Genomic DNA, 18183 nt, shown 5'->3' with positions numbered 1-18183 from the left:
AACGAACTGTATCTCCCCAGTGCCAGCTGCACTCATGCAGCCCCAGATCATGACACTCCCACCACCATGCTTGACTTTGGACAAGACACACCGTCTGAACCAAATACGTTTATCTTGGTCTCATCAGACCACAAGACATTGTTCCAGTAATCCATGTCCTTAGTCTGCTTGTCTAGGGCTTTCTTGTGCATCATCTTCAGCAAACTGTTTGCGGGCTACTTCTACATCATCTTTTGAAGAGGCTTCCTTCTGGGACAACAGCCATGCAGAACAATTTGATATAGTGTGCAGCATATGATCTGAGCACTGACAGCATTTTTACGTCTATTTCCCAAACACAACCTCTGGATATGACACTGACCATGAGCACTCACCTTCTTTCGTCGACCATGGCGAGGCCTTGCAAGAGCGATGACACCAAATTTAACACACCTGCTCCCCATTCACACCTGAAACCTTGTAACACTAACGAGTCACATAACACTGGGGAGAGAAAATGGCTAATTGGGACCAATTTGGACATTTTCACTTAGGGATGTACTCACTTTTGTGGCCAGTGGTTTAGACATTAATGGCTGTGTATTGAGTTATTTTGAGGCGACAGCAAATTTATACTGTTATACAAGCTGTACACTCACTACTTTACATTGGAGCACAATGTCATTTCTTCAGTGTTGTTACATGTAAAGTATTTCAAATATTTACAAAAATGTGAGGGGTGTACTCACTTCTGTGAGATACTCTATCTATCTATCTATCTATCTATCTATCTATCTATCTATCTATCTATCTATCTATCTATCTATCTATCTATCTATCTATCTATCTGTCTGTCTGAAGTTGTATTCTGAGTATGTTTAGTTGTAACTGTGTATGTGACGAACAAAATCTTGAATTTTACTTGTGTATGTTATATATTTTAAAATATCCCAGGTTGTTATATCAGCCTTGGTAGAGCAAGATTAAGGAGTAAGGGCCTTGGTCAAGAGCCCAAAAACAGCAGCTGTGTGGCACTTGGGCGTGACCCCTAACCTTCTGATCAGTAACCCATATGCTATAACCACTGAGTTGGCTCTAACTGAGTTCCTCCAGCTGAAGGACATGAGTAAGGCATCAAGGAGAAGCACACAATTTTCTTTCTGCTTGAACTTTTTTTTACCCTTACGGTCCATTTATCAGTGTATTAAAACACTTTGTTTTGTGTGCAGTGTAATCTGTCATGGACGAGTGGTGCATTTCTGAACATCGTATTGCCTATAGTTACATTTTTCCTCTCATTTTTTTTCTCATTAGTCTTGTCAGTGGTGCCATGATTGCTAATAAAATTTTAGTAGACATGTCCTTTGTACCTTCATGCAATAAGCTGGTGTTTGGTCTGCAAAAAATATTTAATGTGTCCTATATAGCTGCAAGGTGTAATAACTGCTAAACCATAAATATTGACCCCTCTTCCTTGTGAGTCTTTTTTTTTTTCGAGCTTGTGTATACATTACCTGCTTTAACCATGCTGTCATCCAGCAAAAATCAAAATCTGTCATCAGATCAAAAATCATTTATTTTAAACAAAAGTATTGACACACACTTTGAAAAATGAAAACTGCAGCCAACCATCTTAGAAAAAGGGCAAATTTATTTAAAGCACTTAACCCCTACATAGAAAAATATGATTGATTTAAGTCAATAATAAATAGAGTACCTCTCACAGGCCCCGCTGACATGTACAGTAGTACAATCAATATCCAGTTTCACAATACAGCAAAGGCACAGGCATGTACTGCAGACGTGTACTGCAGTGTCTGCAGTCTTAGAGAGTGAACGATATGAGTTAGATGAACTGTAATGAGCCGGTGATGTACTGTACCTCTCACATTTTCCCCACCAATTAGTTAGTAACACTTTTTATTTAAGGGTTACCACAATCATTTTTTCTGTATACTGTTCACAATTTTTATAACTGTATTACAGCTTGACATATACAATAGTTTTCCAAGATTTCATTAGTAAATAACACATTTGAATTGAACAGTTGTGGGGTCATTCGATGGTCCCTTGTATACTGTAGATCACTCATCGTTTTTAATAGATGTATTCTTATTTGAAACGTTTTGTTAAATGGTCAGAGTGAGTTTGTGATAAAAGCTGATGAGATGCTACAGTGCTGGATATGGAATATGCATGCCAAAACATGTGACAGTGAAGTGACAGTCCTAAATGCAGCAATAACACACGTCTGTCTGGACAACCTGTCATGCCTAATGGAAAGCAAATAAGCCCATGTCCTCACTGGAGATACAAGTTATGTACTGTATCTCCATCAAGCATTCGCGCTCTCAGTCACTGAAGGTACTCTGTTTGTAGAAATGAAAAAATAATGTGACATATTTTCCTCCTCATAATCTTATAAGCAAAACATATCCTGTAAGTCAAAACCCCCAAATCATTGGCCATGTCAATTAAAAAGAAACAAAAAAGCATAAATATCTTAAATAGTGAGGAATTCGTAAGGCTTCGTCTTTTCCTCCAGTTGGGACGCCCTTTCCGAAACAAAAGAGGCTTTAAAAAGTTCACTACAGTACCTTTCTCCAACTTTGCTTATCTCCTGCTGTTTATATTTAGCCGAGAGAAAGCCCTGATTGTCAAAAAAAAATCCTCGATCACGTTCTCTTGCGCTTTTGAGAATTCGTTTGCCAGACCTTTACGAACAGACATACAGTAGACTTCAGTTAACACTGCTTACAATTTGATGAAACCCTTGGTTAGATATTAGCCATCTGGTTATGGGTTTCACTTTAATCTTAATTTTAACGTCTTTATTTTGTCATAGCATGGGATAGTGCTGACATCGCTGTTGTGAGTCTTAAATGTGACAACAATAATCAAAAACAAGGTTTAAAGCTCCAGTCAGTCAAATCTGCATCCAGCAGATTTAATAGAAATGCAGACGTGTGAAAGAAGAGTTCAGTATCTTGACACACACTAGACACATCGATAGCACATGTCTGAGAGCAGCATGCGGCCAATAGGCCTCCAGGAACAGATTGGTGTTGTCCCTGGTGTGCATGGACATATGTTAAGGGCTGAAATCAAATGTTCCTCTGAGCAGTGAGGTACTTCAGAGCAGCAGCACCATATTTTCTGGAGAGATCTTGATGGAACTCGTCTTTCAAAGTCGTCAAGCAGAACCGATAACCCGGACTGGAGCGAAACTTCGAAATGTCGAAACTGGGCGCGTGGGGCATGTGGATCATGAAGGCATTTGGTAACACCATCAGGTCATACTCCTGTTTGAGAATGAAGAGTGCTTTGTAAGTAATGAGTCAACCAACAGTTTCTTAAACTGGTAATGCAGCTATAAAAACATCTTACCAGTGCATCAAGCTCCATGATGTGGGAGACTTTGTTCCAGCCAAAGCCCACAAATCTCTGGTCATACTCAGGGCAATCCCTCCTGACCACCACGTAGGGCTCAAAGTCTGCCTCCCACTCCACCTTGTAAGGTGTAGTGGCAGTCCTCCATTTGGCATAGTTTGTTGGTGCATGACCCTTGGTCCAAACATGGTACCTACCAGTCAGGAGATTTGGGGGAAAAAAAAAATTTATTCATCTTCAGTAACTGCTTCATTCTGGTCAAGGTCACAGTGAATCTGGAGACTATCTTGGTAACCTTTGGCACGTGCAAACACCTAGTTGCAATTTAGCATATCTAACTGACTACATGCACTTTTTTAAACAGTTGGTGGAAACTGGAGAACCTGCACAACACCTATGTGGACATGAAGAAATACTCACACAGAGACAATAACAAAGTTCAAGATCAAACCGGTGACCCTTATATTCTTTAACTTAAGGACAGATTACATACATAACAAATCTGAATACTTTATACAGAATAAACATAACATTTTCAAAAATGGATACAAGATACAAAATAGATACAAAATAGAAGGTATACATACAGATGCAAATAGGAGGTGTACTTACAGTATATAGGGTGCATGTATATAATCTATAATCTAACAATATAGTGTACAAAATCTTATGTACTATTGTTAGTCATTTGTTTATTTTTAAGATATTCTACAGGCAATCTTGTTAAAACTACAGTTTAGACAACACACACACTCATGCATTAGAAGTGAATACCGATACATTTGGTGCTATAGAGAGTTATAAGACTAGCACTGGTTAATATACCTGAAGGTGTAGAGAGTCCCCATGTCTAGCATGGATAGCAGTTCGGCTTTGGATTTTGGAAAGGAGAGGCGATATCTCAGAGTCTCGAAGGCTGGCACTACCAGAGCCTTTTTGGTGTTGGCCATGTCCAACTGGACGATGGATTTTCTACAAAAGCCAATTGACACACACACAAATTAGAAATGCAAGATGGTATTTTAGCCATTGGCATGTTAAAGCAAAGCAATGCAACCTTATTCATTGCAAACAAAAAGGTTCCTTATAGTTCCATTAGGAATAATTTGTGCATGAGGAACCCTATTTAAGATGTTTATCTAAAGTTGTAGGGAATCTTTTCTGACTCACCTGAGGTAATCATAGAGTCCGTACATAGGGAGGAAATCTATGTCGGTCAGAAAGACGTAAGGGGTTTTGGCATTACGGAGAGCCACATTGCGCACCAGGTTAACAGGGTAGAACTGGCCCTCTTTGTAGACGATGTGGTATCCTACGTTCTTGCGGTTTTTGAGTACCTCCGAGGCCTGAGCATAACGTAAAAACTGCTGAGCCTCAGCATCCGACATATAGAGAGCCAAACTGATGGGTCCTTCCCAGTGTTTACAGATGGCCTCCAGCATCTGCAGTCTGCACAGTATAGAATGCACCGGGCAAGACAAATTGTCAGTGGGGATTAGCTGCTTTTTAAGACGAGACAGAAAATAACAGCTCTTTAATCCTTCAAATCCAATCTTATAAAAATGCATTAGAAAATGCTGTGATTTATTCAAACCATAGCGACTCATGGAAGTCCATGGAAGAGCATAAACACTGAGCTCATTCAGCAGCATGGCCTTTCTCACCTGTCCATTGACAGCTGAGCCACCAGAGTGACATCTGTATCGTCCTCGGTTGACGTGTACTCATACTCCAGGAAATAAAGGTGTATGCGGTGCACCATGATTCGCTCACGCCGGAAATCATAGCACTGGTCATCCTCATCCAGCTCCTCGAGTGCTTTCTGGAGCTGAAGGACAGGAGTACAAACAAAATGTTTTAATGGTGTATAAAGTAAATTTAATGATTTAACCAAATACACTCTTAAAGAGGAGGTGCCAATACTTTTTGGAATTTTATCTCTATATAGAAAACACTGTGAGTTGTTTTGAAATGACACTCTTATGAATGACAATTGAGAAAAGATTGTTTAACAAAGAAACTCCAATAATTAAAAATGAATTAATAAATAATGTTACCAAATGTTATAAAAATGTTAGCAATACTATTCACATTTTTTATAACACACTGTCGTCGTTTGTGTCAATAACAATCATCATCGTCATTAAAAAATAAATCTAACTAGTTTCTAAGAACTCCATCGGGTTCTTTTAACTGAACCTAACTAAATGTTTCTGTATACAGAAAAAAGTTAGCATTCCACGTATAAAACACGTTCTAAAACCAATTTAGGTTCTCTATATAAAACCACTCTTTTTAAGTGTGTAGTAACACCGCATAATGAGCAGCTCTTATTCGGTTTGTATTATAACTAAGCCAACATAGTGTATCATGATTGAAATTAAACGCAAATATTTGCAAGAACATTAGAAATCATAGGAATAGTTACTAGAGCTGTCATAACCCATATCATTTCAAGTACTTTTAACGATTGTTTAAATTGTTTACATATTCCATAAATGAAAGAACAAAAAATCCAATATTCAGGTTTCAACTTTTACAATAAAGCTACTGAAATGAGAGATTCATATTTTTTAAAATTATTTCTATGTTAATCTTAATGTAAAATATATCTGAGGCCTCCTCTGTACTAAAATCATTCAATGCATTCTTCTCCTTTTTCTTCTTCTTCTTCATCTTCTTCTTCTTCTTTCTTCTTCTTCTTCTTCTTATTAAAATTTGTACAATAAAATGGTACCAGCTATTGAGGGTGTTTATTAGAGTTTTATATTTCATTTTCATTTATTTCACATTATTTACAGGGCTTTTTTGCTTTAGAGTAATTAAGGTCATGGATAAAAGACCAATAAAATACGCTAATAACTAGAATAGCTTAGAAGTTGAAAGGAATCTTACACAAAAAATGGATTTACGGTCAACTCACCCGTGTGCTCTCAGAGGTTGCCTGACTCGGACACCCGAAGAGTTCTCGCCGGAGAAGATTCCCATCATACTCCAGAAAAGTCAAGTAAAGATTCCGGAAAAATTCCACATGTTTGTTTTTCACTCGCAGTTTTTTAGGAGAATTCCAGTGAATCACCTGTACAACAAAGTCACACTCATATAGCTATTTCCTTCAGTTGTGTTCTCAATAAGCATGCACTGTTACACAGGAACAAAAATTTGCATTTGATAACAGTCTTTAATAAATGTGTAGTTATAAAGGCTAAAGACAAGCAGTTATAACGTAACTAAAGAGAATGCTGCCGATTGTATCGACCAGCAGACATTGCTTCAACTTCAACGCCACTGAGATTACAAATCTTTCCATCTTTATTTAAAAAAAGCATCCACTGTATTCTTTATGTAAATCTGAAAGAGCGAAAATTTGCTATCGTTAGCAAGAGCGTGAACGGTTTTCCTGTCCGTCTCTATGATGTTTAATGTCTCTGACGACCTCTGTAGTCCCATTTTCACGGAAAACGAACAAAAAATAAATACATTAAAAAGTCTGGTATTGTAGTTATTGGTATTTTATATCATAGAATAAATCATGAAGATATCTTGAGCTTATGTTAACCACAGTCATTATATTTCACTCATTTAACCATAAACCTATTAAAAAAACTATAGATTTTGTTATGATGGAATAGGAAGTGCGGAATAGCAAAATTATTCTAGGTTTTTATTAATTTGTTGTTCTTGTTCAGTGAAAATTATATAAAATGTAGACTTTAATATACGACGAAACACATTCACTGCTGTGAAACAGAGCTACACCCTCACCTGTAACAGAGCTACACCCTCACCTGTAACAGAGCTACACCCTCACCTGTAACAGACCCTCACCTGTAACAGACCCTCACCTGTAACAGAGCTACACCCTCACCTGTAACAGACCCTCACCTGTAACAGACCCTCACCTGTAACAGAGCTACACCCTCACCTGTAACAGACCCTCACCTGTAACAGACCCTCACCTGTAACAGAGCTACACCCTCACCTGTAACAGAGCTACACCCTCACCTGTAACAGAGCTACACCCTCACCTGTAACAGACCCTCACCTGTAACAGACCCTCACCTGTAACAGAGCTACACCCTCACCTGTAACAGAGCTACACCCTCACCTGTAACAGAGCTACACCCTCACCTGTAACAGAGCTACACCCTCACCTGTAACAGACCCTCACCTGTAACAGAGCTACACCCTCACCTGTAACAGACCCTCACCTGTAACAGAGCTACACCCTCACCTGTAACAGACCCTCACCTGTAACAGAGCTACACCCTCACCTGTAACAGACCCTCACCTGTAACAGAGCTACACCCTCACCTGTAACAGACCCTCACCTGTAACAGAGCTACACCCTCACCTGTAACAGAGCTACACCCTCACCTGTAACAGAGCTACACCCTCACCTGTAACAGAGCTACACCCTCACCTGTAACAGAGCTACACCCTCACCTGTAACAGACCCTCACCTGTAACAGAGCTACACCCTCACCTGTAACAGACCCTCACCTGTAACAGAGCTACACCCTCACCTGTAACAGACCCTCACCTGTAACAGAGCTACACCCTCACCTGTAACAGAGCTACACCCTCACCTGTAACAGACCCTCACCTGTAACAGAGCTACACCCTCACCTGTAACAGACCCTCACCTGTAACAGAGCTACACCCTCACCTGTAACAGAGCTACACCCTCACCTGTAACAGAGCTACACACTCACCTGTAACAGAGCTACACCCTCACCTGTAACAGAGCTACACCCTCACCTGTAACAGAGCTACACCCTCACCTGTAACAGAGCTACACCCTCACCTGTAACAGAGCTACACACTCACCTGTAACAGAGCTACACACTCACCTGCAACAGAGCTACACCCTCACCTGTAACAGAGCTACACCCTCACCTGTAACAGACCCTCACCTGTAACAGACCCTCACCTGTAACAGAGCTACACCCTCACCTGTAACAGAGCTACACACTCACCTGTAACAGAGCTACACCCTCACCTGTAACAGAGCTACACCCTCACCTGTAACAGAGATACACCCTTACCTGTAACAGACCCTCACCTGTAACAGAGCTACACCCTCACCTGTAACAGACCCTCACCTGTAACAGAGCTACACCCTCACCTGTAACAGAGCTACACCCTCACCTGTAACAGAGATACACCCTCACCTGTAACAGAGCTACACACTCACCTGTAACAGAGCTACACCCTCACCTGTAACAGAGCTACACCCTCACCTGTAACAGACCCTCACCTGTAACAGACCCTCACCTGTAACAGAGCTACACCCTCACCTGTAACAGAGCTACACACTCACCTGTAACAGAGCTACACCCTCACCTGTAACAGAGCTACACCCTCACCTGTAACAGAGATACACCCTCACCTGTAACAGAGCTACACACTCACCTGTAACAGAGCTACACCCTCACCTGTAACAGAGCTACACCCTCACCTGTAACAGAGCTACACCCTCACCTGTAACAGACCCTCACCTGTAACAGACCCTCACCTGTAACAGAGCTACACCCTCACCTGTAACAGAGCTACACACTCACCTGTAACAGAGCTACACCCTCACCTGTAACAGAGCTACACCCTCACCTGTAACAGAGATACACCCTCACCTGCAACAGACCCTCGCCTGTAACAGAGCTACACCCTCACCTGTAACAGACCCTCACCTGTAACAGAGCTACACCCTCACCTGTAACAGAGCTACACCCTCACCTGTAACAGAGATACACCCTCACCTGTAACAGAGCTACACACTCACCTGTAACAGAGCTACACCCTCACCTGTAACAGAGCTACACCCTCACCTGTAACAGAGCTACACCCTCACCTGTAACAGACCCTCACCTGTAACAGACCCTCACCTGTAACAGAGTATACCCTCACCTGTAACAGAGCTACACCCTCACCTGTAACAGAGCTACACCCTCACCTGTAACAGAGCTACACCCTCACCTGTAACAGAGCTACACCCTCACCTGTAACAGAGCTACGCCCTCACCTGTAACAGAGTTACGCCCTCACCTGTAACAGAGATACACCCTCACCTGTAACAGAGCTACACCCTCACCTGTAACAGAGATACACCCTCACCTGTAACAGAGCTACACCCTCACCTGTAACAGAGCTACACCCTCACCTGTAACAGACCCTCACCTGTAACAGACCCTCACCTGTAACAGAGTATACCCTCAAATGTAACAGAGCTACACCCTCACCTGTAACAGAGCTACACCCTCACCTGTAACAGAGTATACCCTCACCTGTAACAGAGCTACACCCTCACCTGTAACAGAGCTACACCCTCACCTGTAACAGAGTATACCCTCACCTGTAACAGAGCTACACCCTCACCTGTAACAGAGCTACACCCTCACCTGTAACAGAGCTACGCCCTCACCTGTAACAGAGATACACCCTCACCTGTAACAGAGCTACACCCTCACCTGTAACAGAGATACACCCTCACCTGTAACAGAGCTACACCCTCACCTGTAACAGAGATACACCCTCACCTGTAACAGAGCTACACACTCACCTGTAACAGAGCTACACACTCACCTGTAACAGAGATACACCCTCACCTGTAACAGAGCTACACCCTCACCTGTAACAGAGCTACGCCCTCACCTGTAACAGACCCTCACATGTAACAGAGCTACACCCTCACCTGTAACAGAGATACACCCTCACCTGTAACAGAGCTACACCCTCACCTGTAACAGAGCTACGCCCTCACCTGTAACAGAGATACACCCTCACCTATAACAGACCCTCACCTGTAACAGAGCTACACCCTCACCTGTAACAGAGCTACACCCTCACCTGTAACAGAGCTACACCCTCACCTGTAACAGAGCTACACCCTCACCTGTAACAGAGCTACACCCTCACCTGTAACAGAGCTACACCCTCACCTGTAACAGAGATACACCCTCACCTGTAACAGAGATACACCCTCACCTGTAACAGAGCTACACACTCACCTGTAACAGAGATACACCCTCACCTGTAACAGAGATACACCCTCACCTGTAACAGAGCTACGCCCTCACCTGTAACAGAGATACACCCTCTCCTGTAACAGAGCTACACCCTCACCTGTAACAGAGCTACACCCTCACCTGTAACAGAGCTACACCCTCACCTGTAACAGAGCTACGCCCTCACCTGTAACAGAGCTACACCCTCACCTGTAACAGAGCTACACCCTCACCTGTAACAGAGCTGCACCCTCGGTAGATATATTATACATATAGTTTAAGGGCAATTCCAGTTATTTGAGACTCTTTCTATAAAGGACATTTTTTTTCTGTTTGGCTTAATAGTATAAGTCCTTTGACAATACATGAAATGCTGCAATCACACACAAAATAAGTGTAATGTGACAGGATTGTCAGCGTGTGTTTCTCTGACAACAAAGCAACAAAAAACATGTAAAAGGCAGACAACAGCAGAGCAGAAAGCTGGACCAAGGCTGTTAAAAATAATGTGTATAAGTCTATAAGTCTATATGTGATACGGAAAATAAGCCTCATTAAAAGAGGGCAGTTTCGTCTAGTTGATGTGATTGCTTCATTTCTGAACCGTGGCTCTTATTTTGCTGTGAGAATTAGCTGAGACAGAAGAAGACCTGGAAAAGAGCCAATATTAATATGTGGGGTTTGTTAGTTTTTGTTTTGTCACTGTCATCACTAGGGGAAAAACGCTAAAGAAAATTAAATGTACATTATTTGTGCTATACACGAGATTCATCGCAGATAGCACAATTTGTCTTGGGTTTTTCTGCCACAGTTTTAGATAACATTAAATATGTTTTTAGATTTTCATGATTTTCTTTTCTTATTTTTTATTCTTTATGTTAGGGATAGAAAGCAGGTTTTAACAAATTTGCCGCTAAAAACTGTCAGCCATGCTAGTTAAGTGTCATTCCCTCACACAGTCAATAGCAGGAGAACATAGATAAGCCTAATCAAGCACAGCTTGTTATCAGATATAGGTTGTCAAAATGCCCGCGATTGCTTCGCACAGTTGGTGCGGAGTCGATAACAGCAATTTTCTCCTTTCTTTACATTCAAAGAACTTTACTAGTGATTGAAATCCATGTTGTTGTTTTCAGGACTATATAGTATACAGTGTATAAGTGTCTTTAATCATCGTGCCAAATACCGTACATTGTCTTACCTTAAGATCTGACACCTCTGTGTAGCACTGCTCCGAGCGAGTGTGGTCTGATAACTGCACATTCCAGAAGCATGGCAACTGGTGCACAAGAACTGGGTTTTGTTTTATGATTGCATTAAAAATATCCTGTGCAAACACACAGACACACACACACAATGTCCAGAAATGCCCAAAAGCATGTGTATCATTAATAGATTAACAGCTTGGCCATATCTTCCTGACCTGGTCAGCGAGGGAAGTGGAAAGCATGCTCATTAGCTCTCTTTCTGCTGTTAACCGCCACATCTGTTCCCACCCGAGCTTCCGTAAGCGCTCCAGATAGAGCAGGATCACCCCTGGAGCATTAAAGGATCACCAATTGTTAATAATATTATTAGAAATAGTATGTTCACAGTCTTATTCCTTGTGATGAGCATGTGTGCAGGTTCTGTTTACCTGTGTTGAAGCCACGTCCCAGAGCAGGCCAGGGTTTGTGATTCTTCCAGAGGTTCCCAAGGTACCAGTCACTCTGGTTCTCTACAAGTCCAATCACCTGCTTTGCTGCAAAAAGAAATATTGCCAGTCATCCCTCTATCCATCTACCCTTTTTATCCACACAGGCCTCTAAATTCTCCCACATCACTCCATTGCTCGATTTAATCACTGATGCTTGCCTACAAAACTAAAAATGGGCCAGCACCTATCTACATCAAACCACTTATCATACCACACACTGCTCCACACCTCAGATCCTCTAACATTGCTTGACTGAACCCATAATCCCTCAGGGTACCAGGAAGCTATGCATCGAGATTCCTCTCTGTTCTGGCACCTAGGTGATGGAATGAACTTCTTCAAGATGTCTGAAAACACTGAGTCTTCAAACGACATCCAAAGTCATACTTCCAAAAGTGTCCTAAAATATGTATTTTATTTTATTTTAAGCAATACACTGTCGTTCCATTGTGCCAGTGGAACACTCTCTCACTCACTCATTTTCTACCGCTTATCCGAACTTCTCGTGTCACGGGGAGCCTGTGCCTATCTCAGGCATCATCGGGCATCGAGGCAGGATACACCCTGGATGGAGTGCGAACCCATCGCAGGGCACACACACACTCTCATTCACTCACACACTCACACACTACGGACAATTTTCCAGAGATGCCAATCAACCTACCATGCATGTCTTTGGACCGGGGGAGGAAACCGGAGTACCCGGAGGGAACCCCCGAGGCACGGGGAGAACATGCAAACTCCACAAACATAAGGCGGAGGCGGGAATCAAACCCCCAACCCTGGAGGTGTGAGGCGAATTTGCTAACCACTAAGCCACCATGCGTCCTGCCAGTGGAACAGAAATCAACTAATCAGATATTTGCAATCAGTATAAATAAATACATTATCTTATGGCTGCAAATCTGATAAAAAATGAATCAGGCTTGAATTGGCTTTCAGTGTGAGATGTGTGTTTTTTCTTTCTCTGTTAAGATAACGTTACACAGAATTTTAGATGCTTATGAAGAAGAACTTATGAGCAGAAATAACCATTTACTTAGAAAATAAATATATTTATATATATTTAATATAATATATAGCAATGTGATATATTGCTCCTAGAAAGCTAGGTATGAATAGAAATTCTGAGGTAAAACTACAAATTCCTAAAGCCCTGAGTGAGTCGCTTTTTTTTCTTTTTCTTTTGATGGTATTTTTAGTCTGTGACCTAGTGAACCAGTATCACGATTTATTCTTCCTGGACAACATCCTGAAGTTCTTTGACTTTAAAGCAATTCTGTAAGTTGCTCTGGATAAAGGCATCTCTGCCAAATGCCATAAATGTAAATGTAAATCTACCCTGAGCTCAGCATGCAGGTGATTTCATGATTGGCCTGCCATCTGTGTCCTACATATACTTATGTATATGTATACACACACAAGGTAAAGGGGAAGAAACTTTAAACATGTGTAAGTGAAAGTGTCCTTCACAACAACCTCGATTAAAAAACTAAATTAAAACATCCTCGCTTATTTATAGCATTCAAAAGAGGATTTTACTCTGGCTCAGACCTGCCTCGATTTACCTTGAAATCTAATCATTAAAGTAGTTAAAACATTTTTTATTCCATTTGCATTTCTGTATAAATTTGACTGCTCATGTCTGTAAAATCCTTCTCTGTGAGTCATCCAGTATAGGCTTTGAAAAATATACATTCACACCATCATGTTATTATCAGCAAATAAAATCACCCCCTGTAAGTAACGTGTTCAACAGGGCTCTTCCTGCAGGTCATGAGAAGAAGGACTATATGCTCCTTTATTGCTTTTACTTGCTGAAATCATACAGAAATAAATGTAAACATATAAGCAAATATAAGGCAGATTTCTGATTCAAGGTCAGACTGCTGTGTGGACAGCGACAGTCCAATTCCTTCACTGGGATATTTATACCAACAGCATATTGGTCCAAATGATTTCAGACAGATCCGTCGCCATGTGATACCAAATTAAAACTGTTTATCTCGTTTCATTTAACGGCCAAAATGTCCACCAGCTGTCAAGCACAGATGTGATATATAATTAGACCTCACTTTCAGATCAATATTTTGGTTTCGGAAATATTCATCCGTTTTTAACAAATGACAACAATTTTCTGTTTGTTTTCTACTTAGAACAAAAAATAATTGATGGTTAATAAAAGAGGTTTTGTTTTGGTCACAGACTGTTTATCCTTATACTGTTGGAATCTGCAGTGTAACGTGTAGTGGACGATTGCTTGTGTCAGTTTTGTTGTGTAATCATTGTACGGAATTATGTTTTGTTTAGGTTCAAATGGTCTTTGTAGTATAGTGGAGCTTCTTCCTGTACGTCTGCTATGCTGCATGTGTAGATACATTTAGGCTTTTTATGCTTAAGAAAAGGATTTATAATTTCTGCCTGGCTCGCCCTCAGGGTGGAAGGGGTTTTAATCCGGTTAAATACAAATGATATATATATTAAAAAAAACATCTTTTTCAATAAGCCAGCATTTTCGTGGAGCAGAAATAGAACTTTGTAAAAAAAAAGTGAATAAGGTAGAAAAAGTACTGTAGTGTGTAGTGCAGTGTGATACTGAAAATGGAGATATTTTTGTGTGACTTATTCAATTAAAACAAGCAGCCATTTACTTTAGGGTTGCCCACAGCAACAACTCCACTTCTTCATTTATCTATTTAAAAATAATCTGTGTTTTTCTTTAACAAAAATGTCTTTCTTTTCTAAACTCCGCACATAAATAGACGTGGTAGCCTAGTGGATGGTAAAAATATTTTATATATTTTAATATATTGGGCTAAATATCGGAAGGTTGTGTTTGATTCCTATGTCCACCTGGTTCCCACTGCTGGGCCCCTGAGCAAGGCCCTTAACCCTCAATTGCTCAGTTGTATAAAAATTTTATAAGAATGTAAGTCACTCTGGATAAGGGTGTCTGGTAAATGTAAATTGCTATGAAATTAAAGTCAAAGCTTCTTATGTTTTTAGCCATGAGCGGTGTGTAGATGTAGGTGTTTTCAGACTTTTCAGTGTAGACAAACAATTTTTTGAAGATGTTTGAAAATACCAGTATAGACAGACAGAGAAACACATTTCAGTCAGTTATCGGACAAAGCCTACAAAGTCAGCAATAAGAAATGGAACAGACTTTGTTTAGCACAAACACATTCATTACTGACCACAAAAACAAGTACCTGCATACTTTAACAACATGCCCTAGATCTATTACACAACAAATTTGAGATCAAATCTCAAAATTCAAAGTCTGGCATCTTCTCTTATTAATAGCTTAATAAAGTTTTGAGATTCCTGACAGTCGTATTGTCTTATCATTGAGCTCTTGACTCCACTAGAGGCAGGTGATAAACTGGCAGTGGGTTAAAAACATGGTGATCCCTGGGATCATAACCAAGTTGTTCTTTTCCTCATCTAGCTTTAAAAAAAAACTTTTAAAAAATTATTTTAATTCTCCTTAAAAAAATTTTGAAATTTTAATTCTCCTTAAAAAAAGTTATGCTCCTTAAAAATTCATATATAGAGTTAATTTACATTGCATGGGGCATGTGAGTGCCACAAAAGCGTAGACATTTCTAATAAAACCTATATCACTATATTTCACAATAGTGTGGCTTTTAGTCCTGGATGCTTGGCAACCAAAAAAATGTCATTAGAGTAATTATAGCAAATACCTGTGAACTTTCTGAAGATGGCCCACAGCTCAGCAATATCAGTGGCGAAAGTGATGTCCGTATCAAGCACGATGACTTTCGAGAGGTCTGAGGGTAACGCCTTGGTGAGCGTGAGCTTCATCAGGCCATAAATGCCCGAATAGTGTTTGTTGGGTATCCAGGAAACCTCCGGCTATATAATGAGAGAGAAACAGAAAGAAAAAGATGCTTAGGGTGTTACCAATACTCCTGAACTCTTGTAATGGCATCATTACCCACAAAAAGGATCTCACGCAGGAGAGTTGTCAGTAATGTCTCTTTCATCTCAGCACATACATATTTATTGATGAGAAGCTTGGCAAAGTGATCTGGTGGACAAGAGATAAAAGACTGAATTGCAGAGATGGCATCCACTTTGAGAGTGCAAAGTTTCTGTGTTTTTAGATCCATGTAATGATTACACAGGCTCTGAGCCAAACAACAGCACAATCAGAGGTAACAGCGCACACACACACAGAGAGGGAGAGAGGGGGAGAGAGAGAGAGAGAGAGAGAGAGAGAGAGAGAGAGAGAGAGAGAGAGAGAGAGAGAGAGAGAGAGAGAGAGAGAGAGAGAGAGAGAGAGAGAGAGAGAGCGATGTATATGCAATGAATATGTGTAGAGATTTGATGAATATGCATTGCATATAAAACTGTGTACTATTTGAAAACAAAATGGTCTTTGAATATCAGCACACAGATGCTTCCATGCGGTGCGACCCAACAAAACAACTTACAAATGCGTCTTGAATAATTTAAAAGTCACTGCAGTAGCAAATGTTACAAAAAAAAAAAAAAAGAGCCACATAATCATTTAAAATATGTGAACAAAAATGAAAAATCCTTTGCATCATAGTCTCTGCAGAGTCTTCATGCTGAGAGCAGAAGGCCTCCCAGGGATAGCGCTAGCATCAGGATGCTGCAGTGTGCACAGCCTGATGGCTTCCACTTACAAAAGCAGCAAGCGTTACTGGCTTTGTGCCGCCTGATTTAAAATTATGATATATAAACAATGCATGAAACTTGTGTTGTAACAAATGCCCAGCATGCTTCAGCAACAGACCAAACTTCAACAGCACCCTCACAGTGCTCCGTTTAGCCAGAATTCTAAATACATAAAGATCACACTAACAAATTATATGTAGCTTCTTTGGGTTTCTGACACAGTCCACATATGAACTCACTCACTTTCAGTAATTAGAAGTAGAAGAAGCCTATATTCATCAGTACAGAGAAGTTATTTTCTTCGAACATCCTAGCATAGAAAGTTAGGTCCGGTGCAGGGTTAACAATGACACAGTGCCCCTAGGGCAGAGAAGGTTAAGGGCCTTGATCAAGGACCCAACAGTGGTAGCTTGGTAGTGTGAGGTAGCATAGTGCCATTTTGTCACATGATATTACTAATTTGTTTAGCATAAAGTTTCAGGTGAGTTGAAACAATATAATTATACATTATACATCATGCATGTACTGTATATTGTGTATATATATTGCATGCATGATTGCCTCTGGGGCTGGAGCTTTATTGCAGAACATTTGGTCTGAGACTGACAGATCCACATACAACTATGCTTAGACTGTAGACCTTGGCTCAGGAAAGGTACAGCTTAAAGTCTACCCTGACTTATTCTGTATTCTGCATTCCCACAGTGTGGAAGACCACCATGGTCCCATGACCATGCCCTGAAATATCTGGAACACTACATCGAGGTAGTAAAGTGTCAATTTCACCTCTTAATTCTTAACTTTCTGTACTGCCTCCTACAGTACAGGCTGTCATCTGAGGAGATATATCTGAGGTATATCTCCTTACCAATCCACAGTTCTATACATGGGGCACTCTACATTTATATATACCGAGTATGGCTGCACAGATGCCTTGTCAAGTTTGCACAACCCAGCACTAGTGGACTCAAACCCATTATGTATCATCAAGCCCACCTGCTTGGTTGTTCCCATTCACTGAGAGACAGACCAAGAAGAGTCAATGTATATGCTGGAACACAGAGTGAAAAAATACCTGACAAGATGTATGTCCCAGTGGCAATAAGGGGTAAGCTAATCAACTGTGGTGACAAGGAAACCATTACAGGTTACCTGTTTTTAGCAAAATGTCAATATTGGCGGTCTAGTGTGTGTGTGTGTGTGTGTGTGTGTGTGTGTGTGTGTGTGTGTGTGTGTGTGTGTGTGTGTGTGTGTGTGTGTGTGTATATATGTAAATTCTTATATATGGAAGCCTTGTTCCATTAAGCATGCCAAGATAACTGGACAGCTCTCTGCCAGCAAGCTGGAACCTCTGCCCATATGCCATGAACATGGATGCATCTCTCAGTGGATTTCTTACACTGTAAATTTCACTACACCATACTGGTGGCACAGTAGTTAAAATGT

At 40.8% G+C, this 18183-nt stretch overlaps 1 protein-coding gene across 5 annotated transcripts in view; it reads right to left on the bottom strand.

Annotated features, from left to right (window-relative positions):
- Positions 1-1612: 1612 nt before the first annotated feature.
- large2 (LARGE xylosyl- and glucuronyltransferase 2) overlaps positions 1613-18183 on the bottom strand; it is a 142365-nt gene continuing 125794 nt past the window's right edge. For all 5 annotated transcript variants that reach the window (XM_047822542.1, XM_027139900.2, XM_047822543.1 and 2 more), the window contains 10 exons: positions 15777-15948; positions 12010-12114; positions 11797-11909; positions 11575-11700; positions 6293-6448; positions 5034-5197; positions 4540-4818; positions 4195-4341; positions 3367-3562; positions 1613-3281 (listed from right to left, as the gene is read on the bottom strand). In XM_047822542.1, coding sequence (XP_047678498.1) covers positions 3084-3281; positions 3367-3562; positions 4195-4341; positions 4540-4818; positions 5034-5197; positions 6293-6448; positions 11575-11700; positions 11797-11909; positions 12010-12114; positions 15777-15948 — 1656 coding nt within the window. In that variant the 3' untranslated portion in view covers positions 1613-3083. The remainder of the gene's footprint in view (positions 3282-3366; positions 3563-4194; positions 4342-4539; positions 4819-5033; positions 5198-6292; positions 6449-11574; positions 11701-11796; positions 11910-12009; positions 12115-15776; positions 15949-18183) is intronic.

Source organism: Tachysurus fulvidraco, chromosome 13 (assembly GCF_022655615.1).
Source record: "Tachysurus fulvidraco isolate hzauxx_2018 chromosome 13, HZAU_PFXX_2.0, whole genome shotgun sequence".
Lineage (NCBI taxonomy): Eukaryota > Metazoa > Chordata > Actinopteri > Siluriformes > Bagridae > Tachysurus > Tachysurus fulvidraco.
This window is presented reverse-complemented; position numbering and strand designations above follow the sequence as displayed.